This window comes from Dunckerocampus dactyliophorus, chromosome 14 (assembly GCF_027744805.1).
Source record: "Dunckerocampus dactyliophorus isolate RoL2022-P2 chromosome 14, RoL_Ddac_1.1, whole genome shotgun sequence".
Lineage (NCBI taxonomy): Eukaryota > Metazoa > Chordata > Actinopteri > Syngnathiformes > Syngnathidae > Dunckerocampus > Dunckerocampus dactyliophorus.
In genome coordinates this window covers 26858276-26873770 of record NC_072832.1, presented here as the reverse complement: position 1 = coordinate 26873770, position 15495 = coordinate 26858276, and the positions used below count along the sequence as shown (strand labels likewise).

General features: G+C 44.6%; 1 protein-coding gene across 5 annotated transcripts in view; it reads right to left on the bottom strand.

Annotated features, from left to right (window-relative positions):
* Positions 1 to 15495, bottom strand: part of dlg5a (discs, large homolog 5a (Drosophila)) — a 77312-nt gene that overhangs the window by 18020 nt on the left and 43797 nt on the right. For 3 of the 5 annotated variants that reach the window (XM_054797886.1, XM_054797888.1, XM_054797890.1), the window contains 15 exons: positions 14884 to 15114; positions 11951 to 12135; positions 11763 to 11888; positions 10334 to 10466; positions 10134 to 10261; positions 9880 to 10055; positions 8611 to 8714; positions 7608 to 7700; positions 4691 to 5707; positions 4138 to 4258; positions 3926 to 4070; positions 2572 to 2705; positions 2359 to 2448; positions 1235 to 1403; positions 833 to 910 (listed from right to left, as the gene is read on the bottom strand). In XM_054797886.1, the coding sequence (XP_054653861.1) occupies positions 833 to 910; positions 1235 to 1403; positions 2359 to 2448; positions 2572 to 2705; positions 3926 to 4070; positions 4138 to 4258; positions 4691 to 5707; positions 7608 to 7700; positions 8611 to 8714; positions 9880 to 10055; positions 10134 to 10261; positions 10334 to 10466; positions 11763 to 11888; positions 11951 to 12135; positions 14884 to 15114 (2930 nt within the window). The remainder of the gene's footprint in view (positions 1 to 832; positions 911 to 1234; positions 1404 to 2358; positions 2449 to 2571; positions 2706 to 3925; positions 4071 to 4137; positions 4259 to 4690; positions 5708 to 7607; positions 7701 to 8610; positions 8715 to 9879; positions 10056 to 10133; positions 10262 to 10333; positions 10467 to 11762; positions 11889 to 11950; positions 12136 to 14883; positions 15115 to 15495) is intronic. The other 2 variants (XM_054797887.1, XM_054797889.1) reach the window with 2 other exon arrangements.

The window sequence follows — 15495 nt, the reverse complement described above, 5'->3', positions numbered from 1 at the left end:
TTATTATTATTATTAAAATTCATTTATTCAGGTGGACAGTCCATCTGGAATTAATTAGCGAGGTGGTGACTACTAGGAAATATGTTCATATAAAATAGGGATACGCTTTATTAAAAACTTGCATCATCGATCCAGTGTGACATTTTCCACTTTATCAACCCTGTGCTTTAACGTGCACAGCAATGTGTGTGTGTGTGTGTGTGTGTGTGTGTGTGAGCAGGTCCTTGATATGAGGCAGGATTGACATGAACTTTGTGTGTCTTCATGACAAATGGGGCATGGCACACAATTCCATGAAGGCAGAAAAGAGGGATGGACTCAAGCAGCCAGAGACGAGGGCCAGACAGAGTGGTGTACAAACAAGGCCGAGCCCATAAGCTGCAAGTTGAGTAGTAACAATAATAATAATAATAATAATAATAATAATAATAATAATAATAATAATAATAACAACATTGTATAACATACACACTGCACTGCAGACTGCAGGATAAATTGGCCTCTAGCCAATAAACACGCATGCATATTCACCGCTGGACATCACATGCAGAAATCTGAGAGGGATGTCCCCCCAAGTGGAAGGAGACAAGTACACAGGGGACAAGCAAATATACAAGAGTATATACTGGAACCCTGTTCCCACTGCAGCATGCAGACCACTAATCATCTAAAATTAAAATATATTACGGGTGAAATATACATCACAAAATCTACTTCAGCATTCCGTTTGGTGCAAAGGATTTTCTGGCTCTTCAGGGGTGAAGCACGTGGACGACGGGGTGGTAGAAGAGGAGGGGTGGGGTGGGTGGGCTGCCGTTGTGAAAGCACGAACCTGAGGCTCCTGAGAGAGGAGAACCTCGGCCTCGCAGCCGGAGGAATCCTTAGAAAAGATCGGTTACGGTAAAGAGATCTGGAAGCGGATGGGCAGTGAAGGCAGATGGGAGAGAGGAGGACACGCATCATATAGAGACCTGTGATCACCGGACGAGTGGTCGGAGGACAGAAGTGAAGAAAAATGACAGCACAGGAAGACAGCAATGACTCTTATTTCCAATCACGTTGATGAAGGATTGCACCGCTCCTGCTTTGAATCTCGAAGGAGCCTCTGTGGGGTTTCGTCTCCATCACAAACCCATCTACGCCGCTGTGCCGATCACCCAGCTCTCTCTCATCAACGTCAAGACGACAATTACAAGCATTCGAGTCATGCAGATGTGCTGCTCCTCATACATACCGGTCTTTCCTGCGCTCACCGATTGGCACCGGGCTGACGGAGATGCGAGGTAACGTGGAAATGGAGCCTTGTGATTGGTTGCTGGCGTAGGAGGAAGTCTCCAGATTGAGCGGCGACTGCGGCGGCGTGATGAGGCTGGGGCTGCTGCACTCGGAATGCGAGAGGGAGCCTGGACATTAAACAACATGAGGTGTTCACCATACATGGAGACACACTGGGAGGTAAACATAGACGACATATACACACTAGACCAGGGCTGGGCAAACATTTTGTCTCGCTGACCACATTGGGTTAAAATAATGTTGCAGGTTATACAGTACATACAGTATACTGTACATTCAATACACGTACTATTTAATGCCTAGAAATTCTAAAGTGCAACTGGAATTATTTGTGAATGAAACTGTAAAATATACCCAAATGCCAGAGAAAATAAGACTTTTCTGCAGAACTTCATGCTAAACAAACATGCTCCCGTCCCTCTCCGTCACATATGCTGCCCCTGCCTAAGCACAGAACTCTGGTTAGTAGGGGTGTCACAAGATCTCGCAGGATTAAAACGTGACAAGATTTTCTTGCTCCTAAAGGACTCGTGGGCACTAGGTCTGGGATGATAATAAACACATTAATTGATCACACAATAAATTAAAATGAACTTGATCAATTTTGCCGGCCTCAGTATGTTGCCATGAGCTTGCGTGTCTGTTTTCCTCATCTATCACCGCCAAACAGGCAGGAAGAGGGTTGAGTCTGTCCATTGGTTTCAGCACCTTGGCATAGAACAACGGCATGAACGAAGCGAGACCTTTTGTCAGTCATTGTCTCAGTGGGTGGAGCTGGGCCGGTAGCATAAACACAGTGCAGAAGAGTGTAACGTTGGAGAAATGACATTAGTAGACTGGATCTTCTCATTCTACTTTTCTTAAAAGTAAAGTTAAAATCTCGTCTAGTAGACCCCTACTGGCTAGCGCACTCATTTAAACCATGCAAACTTTTACAACCCTGCCTCTTATAAGCATCGGAATCAAGAATCACTAAGAACCGGAATCGGAACGAGGAATCAGAATCGGAAACAGATTCAAACGACACCCAACCCTACATACTGTATGACTGAGTCAGTTTACCTCTGTCTGAGCCCAGCATGGAGCGAGGATAGCGAGGAGTGGAAGGGATCTTGATCCTCTCGGTTCGGTACTGGACATTGTTAGAAGAACCTGCAGCAGATGTGAAACAACAGATCAGAATCCAGCAACGTAAAATTCGAGGATGAGCGCGTGACAGCAAGCGTGTGAACTTTCAGGTGTGTGTGCGTGTGTGCGCTTGTGTGACAGACTGACCGAGCCGTGCGCTGGAGGGCAGTGAGTTTGTACCGTGTGAGGCTCGGCTGCTGCGTGACGATGAGGATTCGGCGTAGTCGCCGACCCGCTTCTGCTGGCTGAGATCCAGGCTCAGTCGACCCTGATGCTGGGGGCTGCCGAAAGCAGGACGGAGGGGGAGAAGGGTGAAATGAGGCCTTTGGAAATGAGGCATGCAGTGCATACACATTGATATGAATAGCAAAGATATTTCACAGTTAATTACAGTACACTGATGGCCAAAACATGAAGGCAACACTAACTACATTTCATTTCATGCTTTCCACCTTTAGGAATCAGACTCATTTGAAACTATTAGACACCAGTATATTGCCATGTGCATGCGTGTCTGTTTTCGTCGTCTCCCGCCTCCAAACAGGCAGGAAGAGGATTCACTCTGTGCATTGCTTTCAGCACCTTGCCGCATTTGTTCCATAGAACAACGGCATGAACAGAGTTCACCAAGACAATAGTCTTTGTCTTGGTGGGTGGATATTTCGGTTTTAAACAAAATGAACAAGGTGAGCGCATGAACAACGATGAACCGATATGTAGCATTTGATCAAAAGTAGTACAAGGAAGAAGGGGAACACAACTATCCTTTTCAGTTTTCCCCAAGTGAGGAAAAAAATAAATACCGCTGGAGGTGCAGCAGAGCCTTCGTCCCGACAGCCAACGCTCACTGATATGTTTGTTTGGCAATGTAAATATAAAGAAAATTGTGCAAAATGGTGCGTGCACACAGTATCGCTCGCTACATTGCAAAAGAAATGCAACCATTCAATACGGTTATATGGCATATATTTTATGTTATTTCATTAATGAAAATACGGTCTCAAAAATTTTGTCAATAATATCGATTATCGACGATAATCTGTAGAACAATTATCGAGGAGCAAAATTTGTTATCGTGGCAGGCCTACCTTTTGTTAGTGTATATGGCATATACTGTATTTTATGTAAATTCATTAATGAAAATATGGTCTCAAAAATGTTGTCAATAATATCGATTATCGATGATAATCTGTAGAACAATTATCGAGGAGCAAAATTTGTTATCGTGGCAGGCCTACCTTTTGTTAGTCATACAGTCTCTTTGTCTCAGTGGGTGGAGGCAGGGCCGCTAGCATACACACAGTGTAACATAGTAGAAATTGCAAGATATTGTCATATTTTTTTATTGTACTTTTCTTAAAAGTTAGCTCGTCCTCGTCAGCCCAATTTCATGTACCATCACGGTGAGTGTCTCATGACCCCCCTCACCCAGAAGATTGCGTTCAGGCTGCCTTCAGGAGAACTGGGAATGTGTCATAAGGAAGCACAAAGAGGAATTCACCTGGTGGGCGTGTGCTGGTGACAGATCTGGGAGGCGACGGACGGACAGTTGCTGGTGTGAACACGATGGCTGCGCACAGTGTACACGGGATTCCTCATTACGGCCGTCACGGCGGGGCAGGGGGACAAGCCACGGTGGGCTGAATCTGACAGAGAACAGACAAGCGTGTCAAGAAAAGAGTGTGGGGGTGTCAAAGTATATGAGAGACTCACTGGGAGGCAGGGTGCCGTTGTAGACGGTGGGGACAAAGCCGACGCTGTGCCTGTGGGAGCGACTTGGGGAGGAGCGCAGCATGTCCCTGGGTTCTGGTGAATGCTCGTCGTTGGAGTAGCTCTGTGATGGACGACAGGAACATGTTAGCATTCTCTTTAGGAAGGAGACAGCAACCAAATCCCCCCCGCCGTGAGATCTTTTGTGCTCCAGGCTTGTCTATTTCTTGGCTTCCCGTCTGAGCCCAGGAGAGCTTGTCAGCTCCTCCTGGGCGGCTAGTGTCAGCGCAGCAACATCCATCACTCGGACATGCTGGCCCAAAAGGCAAAGTCCTCTGGCACAGCTCTGACGGAGCCGTAAATTGTGGGACAAAATGCAGGCTTTGGCTCCAGGGGAGGATGCGAAATGTGGCTCCATTGTGAGGGCGCACACCTCCAAAATGCATCATGTCTCTTTATGAAAAAAGGTATTGATCTCATACAGCGAGGGAGTGTGAGTGATTTAGCACACAGAGCTTGTTATCTACTCGTGTTTTAATTCACTTAACGGACCCACCTGGAAGGAGGGAAGAGTGATGGTCTGTGGCGTCATCCTGCGGCGAAGGGCGGGGGCGGACTTAGGGCGCGGCCTCTTCACTTCTGGCTCCTCCCCTCTGGTGCGTCCGATGTCCTCGTCGCACGACTTCCTCGAGGTCAGGACTTTGCCGTCCAGGAAGTAGTGGTTCCCATTCCGGTCTCGCTCCCGCTCACCCGTCGCCATGGAGACGGCGGGGTCTCCCTTTCCGTCCGACGTGATGGTGCAGTCGGAGGCAGAGCTGCTTTGATGTTTGTGTTTGAACTTGAAGGAGTCGCTGCGGGTGGGGGGCGTCGGGGGCGTGGGGGTAGGAGTGGAAGAGGAGGAGAGGGAGTCCGTCTTTGAAGGCTGCGGAGAGTGCGACGTCGCCGTTATCTGATTGGCCGCCATGTACTCCATCTTGGAGGAGGGCGTTTCAGGGCGTTTGAAGGTGTCCGGGTCGAAGATGGACTTCCTCTGCTTGGGTGATTTATAGATGGAGAGCTGCGCCGCTGCTGTGACCGGGCTGGTGTTGTCTGGCGCTACTGACATGCCTCCCACCACCATCTTGGGCCACGTTCCTCCGCTGTGCTTCCTGTCCTGATTGGCCTCCATCGTGAGGCACTCTGGAGCGGAGACGGGGTCAAACGGCAAGGAGGAAGGCGCCTTTGCGTAGGGGAAGCATTCTTGGAAGGCGCTGGGGCCGTAGCGGCCGGTGCCCAGGTCGGAAGCCGGCCGCAGGCTCGTGGCGTGAAGAGAACCCATGGAGAAGGGCTTGCCCAGGTCGGCGTAAAGCTCATCGGATTCCCCTCGGAGCTTCCTCCTCTCCCCGGAGATGCTGCTTGTGCTGGTGCTCCCGACGTCGGGGCAGAAGATGTCCGTCTGTGTCGAGCTGTTGTGTTTGAGGTTGCGACTGTTCCGGGAGTGGATTTCTGACAGGTGAACACGCCCGTTGGACTTCTCGGAGGAATCACGCAGGCTTTCAAAGATGTTCTGGCCGGATGTACTTTGAGGAAAGAACTGTGGAGCAGAAAATACACGAATCACACCCACTGAGATGCTTAGGATCACATTTGAATGAGCCCAGGAAAGCACTCATACTTCAAACCTTTGTGGACATTTTATAAACGATACTAAAAACATTTCCGCAGAAGTTTTGAATGGGCCTGCCTGTTGCTTACCTGTAACTTGCAGGTTGCTAGCATATAACGTTCGGGCGTTCGAGCGCACCGCAGAGTCTTGAGTGTCAGACAACAGTCTGTGTTTTGTTTGAGTACGGCTGCAAAAAAGATGCAAGTGCCACAAAATGGGAATGCGAAATATGTACAGTCGTCCCTTGCTACATCGCTCCCTCACTCTGTTGCAGTTTTTCATAAATTTATTAACAAGTGATCGCTGGAGGAGGATGCCACACTGTATTCACATGTTCTGGTCTTGTCCTAGTCTGGAGAAGTACTGGAGGGAGATCTTTCAAACTCTTTCTGTGATTCGTCTGTGTAGGCTCTCAGTCGTACAGGAGTTGTCCAACGAGGGAAAGGCTTCTTGAGACGTCATCTGTACTTCTGTGAAGAAGGTGTCGGACGTTTCGCTCCTCATCCGAAGAGCTTTGTCAGCAAACTAATAAGTGCTGGTAGCCTAGGCCTTAAATACAGTAAGCGTGGGCGGAATTGGTGTGCCAACACCCTCCTCCTATTGGTTCCTTACACTAAGCCTGGGAGGAGTTGTGGTCTAATCCTCTCCTGCCATTAGCACCTCTGGTCAAAGGGAAGTGTAGCTCCCTGTAGTTGGGTATGAACGACTCTGGCTAACTGCTGGCTCGTTAGCATCTATTGTTCTGGCTCGGCCCTGGCTCCACCTCATTTGCATGACTAAGAGCTGTGGGTTTTGGTCTCAGTAACCTGCTGAACACAGGGTCCAAATTAAACCTCAAACCACCATTGATGATGAGGAGCGAAACGTCCGACACCTTCTTCATAGAAGTACAGATGACGTCTCAAGAAGCCTTTCCCTCTTTCTGTGATTGTCGATTTAGATTTGCAACCCACCCATTTAATAGCGTTGTTTGGCACCACAGGCGAACTGGACTTGCGTTTGACTCCCACAAGACAACAAAGTTTGTCCTTTGCTTCTCTGTTGGCCAGACGGGCAATTTTATTAAGGTGGAAGGATGCCAATCCGCCTACCCACGCTCAGTGGCTGAGAGATATCATGTCTTGTTTAAATTTGGAGAAAATGTATTATTTAATTTGTAACACCAAAGAAAAATTCCAAAATGTATGGTGACTCCTCTTAGTGTATTTCCATAACTTTACATCTACCAGAGCTCTCTAATATCACTTCCCCTCTCTGGCCCATTTACTGTCACCTATTGTTTGATTCATTTATGCATTTGCTTTGCTTGTTTTCCATTTAATTCCTATCCTCCAAGACAGACTTGGACCTCTGTCTCTTTGGGCTGTGTGTGGCTTACTTTGTGGCTTTTTTGTTTTGTTGTTTTTTTTACTTTCAGTTATTTTTTTATTTTTCTTGCTCTCTGTCCAAACTACCAGCAAACATTGTGTACACTTGTTTTTTACTTTGTCAAAATAAAAAAAAATAAAAAAGTGATCGTTGCTTCGTGGTAGATGACTATATAATGGACTATTATTAGCAGTGCAGTCCAAAAATATTATCTGTAATTATTATCTGTAAAATAGCAAATCAAGAAAAAGGTGTCCATACTTTTGACTGGTACTCGCAGTTCATCCCTAAATGGTTCCTCTTTGCCCGTGGCACATCAGTGTTTTGTGTTACTCGGTTGATTCTTTTGAGTGGAAATGCATCAAATAGGAGGATTTGTTTTGCAAAGTAGGGCATGCAAAACAAAGAAGGAAAGTTTTTGGAGGATTTGAGGTGAGGAAGCGGAGAGCACGTGGCCTACCTTCATGAGAGAGAGGCTGAGAGAGTCCCTGCCGTTCCTCAACAGGGCCTCACACTCTGTCACAGATTTGTTATCCAGAGCGATGCCGTTTATCTGGGGGAGAGCAGACGACAGGAATCAGGACAGGTCCTCCCTCATTAAGGCGCCGCACTTTGTTTTTTCTTATGATTTCCCTGTCAGGTGTGCCTGGTGCACGGCAGAGGTGTTTAAAGAGGATGCACGTCTACAAATACAGACGCAGCAACGCCTGGGCCCTGGAACGTGGCGGCTACGGTCGACGGAGAAGCTCAGGAAATCTAGGCCAGCACTTTTCAGTCTGAGGGGCCACAATCTCCCCATTTCCATCACAATAGCAGCCACTTTAGAGGGATTGTTGAAATAGACAGCCGGAGATGGGAAATATCAAAGTGGATACGATGGCAAACTCAGATTAAGAAAAAAAAAAGGCACGGAGAGCGATATCTACTTTTATTATGCAGTGAAAAGTTTCTGGGTTTGACATTTCAACTCCCTTTCCTTTCATGTTTCAGCTTGTTAACACAAAGGTGACAGGAACTAATCTATCGTCTTTGCTACAAACCATTATTCTGCATTTTTCATGCTTCAGTCAAAAGCTCAGAGACACGTTCTCATTTGACGGCATGACAAAGTGTCTCCAGACTTTTGACAGGCATGCATTTGTTTATCAAGGTGCGTTTCAAAGTTCAATTCCTGACATCATGTCTCTTCCCTTCTAAAAGCGTGTGAGGATACAGATCCATCTCACCTTCCTAAGCATCAAAAGAAGAATACTTTGCTCTCTCTCTACTTTCCATATTCTAGTAAATCCCACTTTATCTGAGTACAGAGTGTGTGTGGATTGGGATGGAGTAAAACTGGGATTAAGACAGCTCAAAGGGAAAAGTGAGTGAGTTCAGGTGTGATAGACGTGACGGAAGGCAGAAAAGATATACTGTATTTTTTTAAAAAGAAGTTTGTGGACGTCAGTGTGTGTGTGACTCACAGTGATCAGTCTGTCCCCCACAGCGAGCGTGCCCTCCCTGGCAGCCGGACTGCCCTGGACCACCGTGGTGACGAACACGCCATTCTCCAGGCCGATTCCGCTGTCTGGGGCGCATCACAGACAAAACAGCCACTAAGTTCTCACCCTGCTGGGAAAGTTACTTCAAAAATGGAATCATACATTCTATACTGCTACTAAGACACCTTGGCTTTATTACCGATATCGTCCACAGCCATTACCCATACGGATAGCAACAGATAGCTGCTCTTCTCTCAAATCTGTTGTGACAGATGCTCGATATTGGCTTTCTTACTGATATCCGATATCATCCAGCACTTCAATATTGATACCAATATTGGTAACAACTCTTTTCTCCAACTAATGTCGTGAGAGATGCTCGATATTGGCTTTCTTACCGATATCGATAACGGCAGCGGCTATTCTCTCAATCTACTTTTGTGAGAGATGCTCGATATTGGCTTTCTTACCGATATCAAACGAGACCGATATCGGCAGCGGCTATTCTCTCAATCTACTTTTGTGAGAGATGCTCGATATTGGTTTTCTTACTGACATCCGATATCGTCCAGCATTTCATCACCCATACTGATATCTGTAGCAACTCTTTTCTCAAACTAATGTCGTGAGAGATACTCGATACTGGCTTCTTTACCGATATCATCCAGTGCTTCATTGCCGATACTGATATCGGCTTTCTTACCAATACCAAGGAAGAGCAGTAATTATCCAGCGTTTCATAACCGATATCAGCAGCCGCTTTTCTCTCAAACTATTTGATATCCGATGTCATACAGCACTTCATTACCGATACCGATATTGGCAGCAACTATAATGTCGTGAGAGATGCTCGATATTGGCTTTCTTACCGGTGCTTCAATCCCGAAATTAAACGATGCCAATATCAGCAGCTGCTACTTCTCTCAAACTACTTTTGCGAGAGATGCTCGATATCAGTTTTGTTATTGATAGCTAATATCGTCCAGCATTTGATTACCCACATTGATATCAAACGTTACCATGCCATTGACCATTGAAACATGTTTTATCATGTCTTTTTTTTTTTTCACAATTGGTGATTTTCTTCCAAAGAGTCAGCCAATGACAGTACAGTGACAGTAATGAAAGGCGGGACTTAAAAACAGAAACGCAAGCCACAGTCGAGTGGAAGAACATATGCAGCGGTGCCACTGACATAAGAAAGACAACATCTGGTAAGTAAGCATAAGGGTAGAATGCATTGAAGCGTACCTTTGTGTCCCATGAGGTTGATATGAACGGGAGTGACCAGCCGTCCGCCCAGAGACTTCCTCCTCCGCACCACCATGTTGATCAAGCCGCCAACGTTAAGGACCGCCTTCATCACCTGCTTCCTGTCCTTGTTGGTCAGGTCGATGTCGTTTATCTTTAGCAACCAATCGTTCACCCTGGCGGCGAAAAGGAAGCCGTGTCAACAGGGAGTCGCTGCGAGATAGCGTGCCGTGTGGTGAGCGCGGCGCTCTCACCTTAACCTGCCGTCAGCAATACTTCCTTTGTCCACCCGCGTAACAAATATACCGCAGTCTCCCGGTAAATACGGATCGTTTACCCCCTCGGCGATATCAAAGCCAAGCGCCTTCAAGTCCATGTCATCCTGGGAGTAGAAGGTCGGTTCACGAGGAGTTGAAAACAAACACACCCTGAATGCACGCAGAGCTGCTCTTACCCGGTCTTTCTCAAACTCCACCACCTCAGTCTCCCACTCCAGAGAGTCCGTGTCGATGGCTGAGTCATGTGAGCTGTGGGCCATAAGCTGGCAGAACCGGGCCTCCTTCTCCAGATGTCCCTCCATTTTCTCCCTTTCATCCAGCCAAAGCACAAAATATTGAATAGAAGCATTTCACACCAGACAAAAAACCCTTATTCTGTGTTGTGAATGCCAACAATGTGGGTTGACTACATACGTTCTGCCATCTAGTGGAAGAGCATGTCATTGTTCCACCTGCCACTATGCGTGGCTGCCATAGAAACCGAGCCGGCTGGCCCATTATGCAATATAGGCAAATGCTAGGGATGCTGCAATATCGGGAAAAAAATCTTACATGAAATTTGATTATATTCATTAATTATAAATTAATTAATTGATAAATTTTAAATATAAAAAAACAATGCCCAACGACAATGACTACAAATAATACTTCTTTTTTATACATATAATTGCATACAGGTACTTTATATAGCTTTTGTATATTTAATAATTAAATATGTATTAAAATGTAATTACATTTGTAATGCAATTATTTCATATTTGACTTATTTATTGTATTTTTTGTATATCGTTATTGCATAGTATAAATACAGTATAGCTTATGTATTTGAGTTAGTGTGGTTATTTAAATGATTTGATGTTGAGTGTATAATTTACTATTACTATTATTTAGTATTTTTACAATTATTTTTATATTATTTTTATTTAGTGCATATTTTATGTTATTTTTATTTTATTTTTTATTTTGAGATATTGATTTATTTTTAAATGTATTTGCAATTTGTTCAGCATGTAAACTGGGTGATGTGTTATATTATAAATTAATTATTTTATTAAATTAATCAATTCAAATAAAGTATTTTTTACACCATATGTAGAATCACTAATGGAGGGGGGTGCCATATAAAATCTTGAACAAAGATACCTTTGTAGTCAATAAATAATTATTTATTTATTCATCAATCAAGTGAAATGGGGGCTCTCTTGCGGCGCAGTGGTTGGGAATGACAATGCTAAACTTATACGTATTTCCATCTAGGCCGTCATACACGTCATCAGCCAGCAGAGGGAGCTTTTACACGCAACATAAACACACACACAGAGTGAGGGAGAGACTTCCGGGATTACTTTGTTAATCTCAGCATGTGCAGATGCCGGCAGACAAATGAGTGAGCTCCGTGGTGTCTCTGAAGGCGCAATATTAGAGCTTACACCAGCCACACGCAGAGTACAACAGCAGCTTTTAAACACAAGGCAGGGAGGCTAGGAGGAGGGACGGAGGGACAGGGGGTGGGTGGTGGGGGCAGCAATGTTGTTCCGTGCTCGCTCACACGGAGGAGGATTTTGCTTATTAGCTTCCCCCCGCTCCTACTGTAACCCAACTCACTTCATTTCCTTCAGCTCTCGCAAAGAGTCGTTCTTCTGCTTCCTCGTGTCGTCCAAATTCCGCAGGGCGTCGGCGAGGTCGCTGACCGCTCGGTCTCGCTCCCGTCGCAGGTTATCGCACAGCGTCCTGGGGATGGAGAGCAGGGTTAGAGAGGCTACCGTGTATCACCTGGAGGTCGCTCATCGCACCTGATGCTCTCCCTCTCCGCCACTATTTTGTCCCGCTCTTGGAAGGCCCAGTCCCTGCGACATTTGGCCACCTCAGTCTCCTGCGTGGCTTCCTTCAGCTCCTGGGACATGGCCTCATACTGCTTCCTCAGCATCTCGATCTCCTTGTTGGCACGCTCCATGTCCAGCGTGGCGGAGTCTTGTTTCTGCATGAATGCATGATATGAGCACTGTGGGCCGTATGCTGAATTCTTACTTGTCAACTTTGGGAAAAACCCTACACCAGACTTCCATCCAAAACGCCGCCTTTTTAAAAGATAATAATGCTCAGTTTTGACTGACACAAATTTGTCACACAAGCCTCTGCGTTTGGTCCACGGCCATGCACATCATCATACTTTTGGCATGCTTTTTCTTTGGCTTTCTGTTTGATTAAGTTGTGTGCAGTGATCCCTCGCTACATCGTGGTTCACCTTTCGAGAGTTCGCTGTTTCGTGGATTTTTTAAAGTGCAATTTTGCTTCTTTATTTTTAACAGCGTATGAACACGTATTGTGTTCTACGGCCTTGTGGTGTGTGAGCGATTATCGGTGCTCTGTTGTGTGTCTGTTATTGTCGTGTGTCTGTTAACATATACCACCATTTTTTATTTATTCTGCCGTGTTTTGACCGCTAACTCCTCCTTCATTTTTCAACCAATTCACACGATTAAAGCATCCAATCGTTCAGCTCGTTCAGGAATCCTAAGAGACCATTTCAGTTGTTTGTTTTTTTTTAATTCCCAGATTTTCCAAAAATCCCACAGAATTTTTCCCATTGAAAATGAATGAGCCATTTTTCAAACTTCCGCCATTCGCACATTTCTCAACCGATTCAAACCATTCCACCATGAAAACATTCCAGACATCCAGGGCTTCAAACTGACATTCCAAAAATTCCAACTTTTCCTGACATTCCCACATTTCCTTTGATCTTAATTACTGTGATTTCCTTTGATCATAATGAATCCACTACTTCAACATTTTTCAACCAATTCAAACATCAAATCGTTCAGCACAATTAGGGTTATGTACTTTTCACATTTAAACAGTTAAAATTTTCCCCAAAATTCCCATTTTTCCAGAAAACTAATTAATTTAAGAATATTCCTTTGATCTTATTTACTCAAGTACGTCAAGATTCTTCAACCAATTCCAACATCAAATTGTTGAGCACCATCCAGATGGCAACATAACATAACATTTAACATAGATCATACATATTGTCTTTTATGATGTCATAGTCTTGAATACTCTTATACATCACATATCATTTGTATTCCTTTTTTCTTTTTATTATTCCTCTTTTGGTCATTTCTGATTTCCCCCACCTCATTAGGCTTAGGCATTCACACGCAATGTCGTCAGACATTGCAATCATTTAGTTGTATTAACCACTGCTACCAGTAGAGGGTGTTGTATACTCATGTCATGTGAGAGTTGAAGAGTGTGCTGCTGGAGTAAAGACTTGTCGATCCACCTGTCAGCCGGCTAAATGCTGAGCCACAACAGTCCTAATTGGCGAAGGGATTAACCCACCCATTGTGTTCTGCATTCTGATTGGCTGTAGCCCATTGTCAATCAATCTCTCGTGCACCACTGCCGTGTTTCCTGTTTTCTAGCGCAAGGGCGCCATTATGGAATACTGTAAATGAATCTTTGGTCCATGGAGGACTACAAGGAGGAGTAAAATACTAAGCCAGGAGCAATATGTTTTAACAAGGACACAAAAACGCTACAGCCGAACTGCGCCGGGACGAGGCACGTCAGAGGAGTGAATACGGTAAGTCCCTTAATAATTTGTGTCCAAGAGATTGATCATTAAAACTCAAATGAAATTTGAACTTTGAGAGCGTTTAAACAAGTGAGAAATGTGAGAAAATGTGCGCCTGTCTGAGAAATGTTTAAGCCACACCCACTAAATTTAGAGAGAAAACCAGATTTGTACATACATGAGCCGCACCGGACTAAAAGCCGCACATGTCCACGTCATAAAATGGCATGTTGTGTAGCGCACGAGTCTGTGAGAACCAGGTTCTGCGTCCTTGGTGATGCTTTGTGAAACAACTCACAAACCCATTAGAAATTGCAGCAGGTCATTACTCAATATAACAGTCTGAGTCACTGTCATCTCTAAAGTCATCACACAGCAACTTAATCAAAAGGTAGCTAAGAAATATAGAATACAAGCATCAATACGAGTTTAACATAAAAAAAACTATTTTAACATTTTCCCATAATGCATTTCATCTGAGCAAAGAATTTAATTGGTCATGCCTGCCAAGGCTCTGCAATGCTACCTTTGTCCACCAGAGGGAGCCAGGAGCCTAAATCCCAGAGGAAGGCTGACATCATTGCAGCGCCCCGGCTTATAATTTTTATTTATTTTTTATGTATTTTTATTTTTAAATAAATACAATATTTATTATTACTTAATATTATTAACTTTAATTAATATTAAATTATAATAATTAAAATAAAAAACAAACCAAAAAAATATTTTCTAACATGTATTGTTCCCGGAATGTTCATTAGACTTGTTTTGTGCTGACACATAATTTTGAATTATGAATGACTGTACATAAAATGTTGAAAATATTCCAAATACTCAATATGATGCAGTACAGTTTGAAATCAATGCAAATCACAACAGTATTCCATATATAGTTACATGAATGCATTAATACTGAGAGTGACCACTATTCTATTTATAAAGGCAAATTGAAACATGCATGTCATTAGATTGTACCGGCATGATGATAGTAGATATTAGAAACCCTCCAAAAAATCCTGTATGTGAGTTGAAGAAGGGTGACCTAAATCTGCTTCAGGGTGAGTCAGGTGACATCTTGTAATCCTCACTGGAACCACTATCTAATGTCTTCCTAAGACGTCTCACCTTTGACTTGATGCTCACCTGCCGTGCCTGATAATACTCCCGCAGCAGCTGATCCCTTTGAATGATGGCCTCTGTCCTCTCCTTGCGGGCCACGTCCCGCTCCTCTCGCACCATCTCGATGTCCTTGCAGGCCTGGCTCAGCTCCTTCTGGGCCTCGGCTTTGTCCTTCACCTCATGGCAGTACTTCTCCAGGAGCTCGTTCCTCTCGCAGATGGCCCTGTCGCGGTCCACCAGGGACGAGTTCAACTCCTGCGACGGGATGAGGGGAGAGTGAAACTTGACTGAGAGTCACTGACAGGCTGAGCCGGGCAGGCTTCCAGATTGTTCAGAGACATTCTTCAAAAAGGGAGGAAGAGCGCAACTATTTTTATGCAGCGTCTTGGGTATTCATGGCCTTCATTTCACCAGCTAGTAAAAAAAAAAAAAACAACAAAAAAAACCTCACTGATCGCCTCTTTTATCAAGTCTAAAGGCAGTTGTTCCATAACACAAGCATAGCATTACAGCTGATCACAGTAAAACGACAGCAGCTCTAGCTAAGTAAACAGTGTAATAAACAATAGTAAGCACCAAAAAAAGCAACTAAAGGGGACTAAAAAGCCACACGAGTTTTGGCGGTCGTTTCAGTGA